The sequence below is a fragment of the Parasteatoda tepidariorum genome, chromosome 2 (genome assembly GCF_043381705.1).
Source record: "Parasteatoda tepidariorum isolate YZ-2023 chromosome 2, CAS_Ptep_4.0, whole genome shotgun sequence".
In the NCBI taxonomy this organism is placed as follows: Eukaryota; Metazoa; Arthropoda; class Arachnida; order Araneae; family Theridiidae; genus Parasteatoda; species Parasteatoda tepidariorum.
The window spans coordinates 82,631,866-82,639,411 of record NC_092205.1 but is presented as its reverse complement, the minus strand read 5'-3'; the positions used below and the strand labels follow the sequence as shown (position 1 = coordinate 82,639,411).

The following is a 7,546-nucleotide window of genomic DNA, read 5'->3' as shown; positions in this document are numbered from 1 at the left end:
GACTGTGCCCATCTCCACAATTTTCTAGTCGGGCTCTGGGGTGCAAGAGCATATGTTCCGGTCAGGTGGTCAGCCGAACGCGGAACCCCCAGTGTTAGTTCCCAAGCATGCTTGGTACTCATTTTATCGACCCACTGAAAATAATGAAACTAAGTATCTCAATTTAAAAGCAGGAAATTAATCTTTTTTTTATTATACCACCGCTTTACTCCTTGGCCGGATTAACCAATCTGACCCTGTGTAAGTTTCTTGTTAAATATAAGGCACAAAAACTTTTTTTTTGGCAGAAAAAACGATAGTTTAAGGGACATATTTAGGCTACACTTTGAAGATTTTTGGTTAGAGTAATGTAATGTTTGCTGCAGCATAAAAGCAGAAAAGAAGTAACTGAATCTTTTTTTAATAGTTCCTAATTATTTTAGAATGTTTTTTCATCTGTTTCTTCCACAAATGGAATAAAGAATTGCAGAAGTGTATGTGGATCAAATGAATATGTTTGTTTAAATAAAATAGAAACACTGTTATTATAATTATATCATGTTTACTTGTTTCTAAGAATGACAGATTTTTATAGAAGAATATATTAACTGATATTTTAGTACATTCAGGAAGATTAACTGCCAAATTTATTGAGAGAGCGTTATAAGGAAATTCCTTTTCTTTCATAGGGAAATCTTGAATTCCTCCACTGTTTTTATTATATTAAATTTTTAAAGTGTGAAATAAATCAATATTTATTATTTTAAAATTTAACATGAGAGTATTTTAAGATAAAGAGAGAGTTGCTTTGTTAAAAGCAGCAAATATTAGTTATATTTAGAGCTGTCTTTCATGCACAAGCGACCCAATATTTTCGTTTGAACGTTTCTTTCTGCTTGAGTAAGTCTGAAATAGGCAGCGTAGAAGGACATGTTTGCTAACTGATATAATCTGTTTAAGATTTCTTTTAAAAACAAGACATTTACCAAATTTTGAATGAGAATAAATTTAGTCATAGTAATGTATTGAAAATTCTGGATTCAGCAAGTGTTGTTGTATTTGTTATCATGCATGTTGAACAAATGTTGGAGTTCAGTAAAAAAAAAAATATTTTTCAAATCAATGTTATTAAATGATTCTAAAAAGGAAGCCATTTTGAAAATTTTTCTGGTACATTTTTGTATATTATGGTTTTTATTTTAATAATTTTAGTGGTTTTGGGTTTAACAAATATAGTTTGTCTATGAAAAGAGCTCCCCTCACTGCAAAGTCTGGATCATTTGCTGCTATGAAAATAAGAAATAGCGTATTTTAAAGAGGGGATCTTCTCTCTACCCTGATTTCCATTATCTTACCAACCCAAATCAAAATCTGTCTTAATTATCTACCGAACTTTTTTACTTGAAATAGTTAAACCTCATAACCATTGTCACTGCCACATCTCCAGATGAATGGATAGGGGAGTTACGTAAACAGACTATATCTTGATTTAAAGTTTACTCTTTCTTTCTACATTTTATTTTTCAATGCAGCTTTTTTTAAAAAAAATAATATTAAATTTTAAAAATTATGAACAGTGAAAAATTTATTAAAAAAATGCATTGTTTATAATTTTTGATTTATAAATCTGATAAAGCAATTTTTATTTTATAGGAAAAAACGTTTTAGTCAAGAAAGAAGTAACGAATTGTTTGTGTGAAGCATCTGTGATGAGTGTTAGAATGCTTTTTTCGGGTGATATTTTAACTTTTTGAAATTTAAGTAGTAAAGAATTTTTCATGTATATTCAGAGCTATACACAGAATGAATGTACCATTTATTTGTTATTTAGTGTTTAGTATATTAAAATTTTATTGAGAAACTATGCAAAAAAATTTTTAAAATTTTTTTAATTAGGAAGTGAATTTTAATTGTTGATCATAAAATTTTAGTTTAAAAATTAGATTAATAGTTTAACAATGAGAGGGATCCTTATTTAAATCTTAAGTAATTTTCGGTTGAATAATTACTTAAAGGTATTGTGATGTCAAGTTGATTACTAACAGATTGAAAGCTAAACAGTAGAAGATCTATTTAAAGCAAATATAGGAACTACAATTCTCTATTAACCACTTTAACTTTGTGGGTGTAAGCCAATGAAAATCGCATTGCAGATTTCTAAAACTAAACGGGAACAATTAACTGTTCATAGACTGTAAGAAAGGAAACGAAGGAAATAAAAATAAAAATATGACCACCGAAGCCGACGTCTTCAGTGAGTACCGGCCTCGGTAGCCATAAAAACAAAACCATTTCTAATTGAGGGAGAAGCTTTTGTTTTTATGGCTACCAAGGCCGGTACCCCCTGAAGACGTCGGCTTCGGTGGTCATATTTTTATTTTCTTCGTTTCCTTTATTGACACTTTTTTCTGAAATTTCTGCTGCTTTTTAGCACGTTTTTTTCAAAGAAGTTTTATCTATTTAGAATTAAAAATATTTGTGTTTTCTTTTAGACTGTAAGAAAATTTTTTTTTGTTGAAATTTCTAAAGCAAAACAAAATTGATTAATTTTTTTTTGCTGTTTTTTCTAATACGCTGGATAATTTTATTTTTTCCTGTAAATTTTTTTTTTGTGATTTAGAGCTATTTGCATCTAAAAATTATTTTAATGCATTTAAATATTCATTTATTTCAGAGATGTATTGTGGTGTTTAATAGTTAAGCTTAATGTTATTTAATTATTTGCAATGTTTTATATAATGCAAAGCCTCATGTTTTAAGTTTTGCATTATAAAGATCTTCTACTGTAACTAATAATTACTCTTAATTTATTCCATATATATATGTATAAGCAAGGTGTTTTTACCAAAGTATTTTTTAAATTGCTCATAATCTGTCTTTTCTTTAATTTTCTTTTCTACATTTAGTTTTACAAATTGCAAGGTAATTTCATAAATTTATACTTTTTCTCTGGCCTGTTAGTTTGTTGTATATTGCTGTTTTGTACACCTAAAGCTTTTAAAAATGCCAACAAATTTAAGGTTGATCTGCTTTTGTATTTCTCAAATTTCAGCTTATAATTTTGAGCTGTATTTGTAAAGTTTTTTTTAAAATCCATTATTATTAATTATATGGTTTAAGTTTTTGTTAAACTGAAAAGTCTTACAGGAAAGTCTATTAAGTTATTATTTAGACTTATATTATTTAGCTTTGCTTTTATCTTTGTAATTAAGGTAATCATTAAAGCTTCTTTTTAGAAAAAGCAGTGTTTACGTTATAATTTATTGTAAAAGAAAAAAAATCTTACACAAAGCTTTGACTTATGCTCATATAACATTGTCTCTGTTTTCATAAAAGCAATGAAAGTGGAGATAAAAGTATTTATTTAAACTTGTTTATGTTTTGTTTGTTTTGTGTGATAGTTACCTTGTAAGATTTATTTATTTCTTCAGTTCTCTGTTACATTTCATAGTATTTATGTTGAAAAATATTTATTTTGAAAAATTGTCCTTAAAATTAAAGTATTTATTTTCATTAATTGGAACAAAGTAGCTTTACTGTGTTATCCTTAGTAAATGTTTTGATATTTTTGTTTGTATGTTTACATTGATGTCTGAATGTTTATAATCTACAAAAGAGAATGTTAAGGATTTTTAAACAATATTTTCTGACTTAATAATTAACCAACTAGAATGTCATTGTATTAAGGCCTGAAAATATCAATAATGCCAGGCTATATCCAACATGTCTGAAAAATACAGGCCCCAACATCTTTTCTGCTTGCATATAAATGAAAACCTATGAATGTAACTGTTGTTAATCTGTCGAAAAAAATGACATTAATAAAATTAGATTTACATTGACACTTTTATTTTAAGCATAATTTAGCAAAAAAAGTGTAAAGTATTATAAACAAGAAATTTTTAGGTATTTATGGAGTTAATGTAGGGTATTATTATTAACAAAAAAGCAATATTATCATGATTTTTGTAAACTACTGGCAAGTGCATGTATCAAATTTTTGTTTCAAAATTATAGCGTAAACCTTAGGTTTATTAATTTCTTATGCACAGTGTTTGCGATAAACTTTTGAATTAATATATATATATATTCTTTTTTTCCTGTCCCTTTGGTTTGATGTTTTTTCTCACCCATTATCTTGGCGATTTTCATCTAAATTTGAGAGGTATTAAAGGGTACTTCTGATTGAATATTTACAAACCCTATCGGACGTGTAAGTTTAAAAATTATATGTCTGATTGGTACCAACATAATTTTCAAGCCTCCTGTTGTATGTTTTCTAAGTTTTATTATCTCCAAGTTTACTAATCTTCTGAGAAAAAGTATGGTATTAAAGAAAATCTCAAGTTTCTAACTTTCATTTTTATAAATTTTTTGTTATTACGCATATTAATATTAATTAGTGCAAATTGAATCTAAAAATATTTTAATCTATTGAATTGTTAATTATAGAAGTATGTTATCTGCGAATTTTTTTTAATCTTTATTTTCTATTAAAATGAAATTTCGTAACAATATTTGATTCTTTATGATTAAAATATTTATGATTAAAATAGGCTTAGTCCTTTTGCCTATTTTTTTTTAAAAAAAAGAATAGGCAAAGGGATGCACCCTATCTTACACGATGATGTACCCTATGTTACTGGTACATCATCGCGTTTCTTATTCAATTATTTAATTTTTGAATTCTCTTATGCTATGTACAATATTGTAAAAACTACATATATTAATTGTATTGATTTGCAGCTATTTTCTGGTTTAAAACTTTTTTGTGTATCATTATCAAGCCGTTTCTTATATTTTGAACTAATATATTTTAGCAAGTTAATCTTTATTTTTTCTTCAAACATATTTTTTGTGCTTATAACTTATTTATTTATAATACTATTTATTTAGTTTAATGTTTTATTTATTAGAAAAAAAAATGAAGCATGGGTCAATAAAAAGAGGACCAAGAATCTAAAAGTACACCTTAATTGTATTGCACAAGTAAGGAGTTTTTTTTTAAAACCATACAATGTGCTTTTTCACCAAATGGTTTTGTGTAGTCAAAAAATGAAAATACTTCATGTCTAGCTAAAATATTTTCTTAATCTATTAATATTAATTGGATCACCGACATTTAACCAAATTAATTTTTGTTTCTTAACTTGATTGTTTTATCAGTCTTTTTATATATTCAACTAAATATAGTTTATATTTATCAAACTATAGATGAGGTTCTATTAACAGTTTTTATTCTTCCGGTTTCTTAGTTGATAAGTTTACTTAGTTTCAATTCCCGTAAAATTCTATTCTTATACGTTAAATTTCCCCAAATGCAATGCTCCACATTTTTTTAATGTTTTTAAAACTTTTCACCTGGCCTTTTTCCTCCTCTCTATGTAATTAAAAATCTAAATATAAATTCAGATTTAGAAATTTTTAAATATGAAATTTTCTAGTTATTTATTGATTTTTTTTTAAAAGTAAAATTAGTTTATAAAAAAATAGATAAAATATCAAAACCAGCTCAGTAAAAATAATTTTTTTTCCTATTAAATTTACATACAAAAACTATTTTCTTGGAGCAAAAATAGAAAAAAAAATGTTTCTCTGGATTTTTTTTAAATTAAAATATTAATAGCATAATTTTGTAAATGTTAGCATTAAAAATTTTTCTAGAGACTAATTTAAAATTCTATATCCTTGAACTATTAATTCAACTATTACAATGTGATGATTTGAGTTATAATTTTTATTATTTGCAAGGAATTATATAAAAAAAATATTAATAAATTCAAAAGTTTATTTTGAGTAATGCACATTTTCAAATAGATTTAAAAATTTTTTCTTATCATTTGAAATTGAAATTAAAATGTGTTATTGTCTTTATTTGTTTCCAAACTGTACTCCCCCCCCCCACAATTATTTGGATTTCATTACAAATTAATGTTTGTAAGTTTTTAAAAAATTAAGTTTCGTATTTTTATTTGGTTAAAATCAGTTAAAATATTGATTAGTTACATTCAATTTTAATAGTTATTTAAAGTACTTTTTATTCTTTTGTAGTTCTAGTTTCACTATTGTTGTTAGAAAGTTTTTTAAGACTAATTGCAAATTTTGTATACATTTCTTTTGTTGCATAATTTTTGCTAACTTCTGATTACAAGTCTAATGATTTTAAATATTAATTTAATCACTTTTGCCTCATAAAAATAAAACAAAGCTGCATTCCTCATTCATTTTTTTAGATATTAATGCTTTTAATACTTGGCCTTTATTTTACAATGTTTATTTTTTCTTCATAATTTTCAGTTCAGAATCTGAAAAAAAAAGCTTTAAAATTGATTACCATTTATCAAGTTTTTGAAATCGTGTATAATTATTCAATAAATCGGAAATGAAAATTCAGTAACTAGTGAACAAAAAGTTGCAAAAAAATTTTAGGATTATTTCCTATGTTAATTAGTGATTTTATGGTTATGTTAGAATATAGGTATGCCAAAAGTATTTTTATTTTAAGTATCTATTTAGAATAAAAATACCTTTAACATATCATCTAAGAGTTCTTTTGAATATTAATACTTATCAATATTTTTTTAGGAGAAATTGTATATTACTATATGTAATTTTAAATACTATATTTGATTTGTATAATTATGAGTAGTATGTGTTTTGCCAATTTAACTTTATTTTTAAAATTTGATTATGATATTTTAACAATTCTTTATAGAAATATAAAATTAGATTCTACATTACTCTTTACCTAAAATATTGAAAGAAACTATAGTTGTTTTGATTTATGAAAAAAACTTATTCAATGTATTATTTTTTTTCAATTGTTGCTTTTAGTGAGTTTTAGTGTTGTTTACTTTTTTAAACGCTTTGTATTAGATAGCTTGAAAATTAAAACTGTTAATTAAACCTTACTGCAGTTTTAAGCTGATTAAGAAATGTTTTAATACAGAAAAATACTGTTTATATGTCTTGCAGAGGAGAAAGCTGATGTAAATTAACGTGTAAATGGAAAGACACATAACTGAAAACTAGACAAATTAAAAGAAATTAATTGTAAAAATAATAATAATAACAATAAAGTAATAGCATTATTAATTTAACACTTATATCTTTTTTTCTCGTTTATAACTTTGAATAATTTAAATCGGCGAGGTTGCATGTAAATTTTATTTGTCTGAAATATTGAGAGGGATTTTTAGAGATTTTTAATTATTAAGAGAGACATATACTCATCATCCCTTCCCCCGCCCACGACACTCATGCATTGCATAGATTAAAAATGATCTGAGATTGTAACTAACTACAAATTAATTGAGAAACTTATAAAAGGTGCTTTACTATATTTGACACTTCTTCCACAGGGTTGGAAAAAATAACTTTCTTCTAAGGCAGTTTTTTCCAATGTGCAAGAAGCTTGCCATTCCTGTTTTAAAGCATCGATCATTAATCAGGAATTGTCTCATTTTTAATGTTGCATTTATGAGGCTGTTAAAAATGTCCCATTATATTCTTGAAACTGTTCAAACATATAATTTAATAATTAACTATGAATTTTTATAGTTTAGTT

At 25.3% G+C, this 7,546-nt stretch overlaps 1 protein-coding gene across 4 annotated transcripts in view; it reads left to right on the top strand.

Annotated features, from left to right (window-relative positions):
• Positions 1-1,874, top strand: part of LOC107451946 (run domain Beclin-1-interacting and cysteine-rich domain-containing protein rubicon) — a 25,670-nt gene extending 23,796 nt beyond the window's left edge. For all 4 annotated transcript variants that reach the window (XM_071177820.1, XM_071177821.1, XM_043047881.2 and 1 more), the window contains exon 18: positions 1,633-1,874. In XM_071177820.1, coding sequence (XP_071033921.1) covers positions 1,633-1,678 — 46 coding nt within the window. In that variant the 3' untranslated portion in view covers positions 1,679-1,874. The remainder of the gene's footprint in view (positions 1-1,632) is intronic.
• The last annotated feature ends 5,672 nt before the right edge of the window (positions 1,875-7,546 follow it).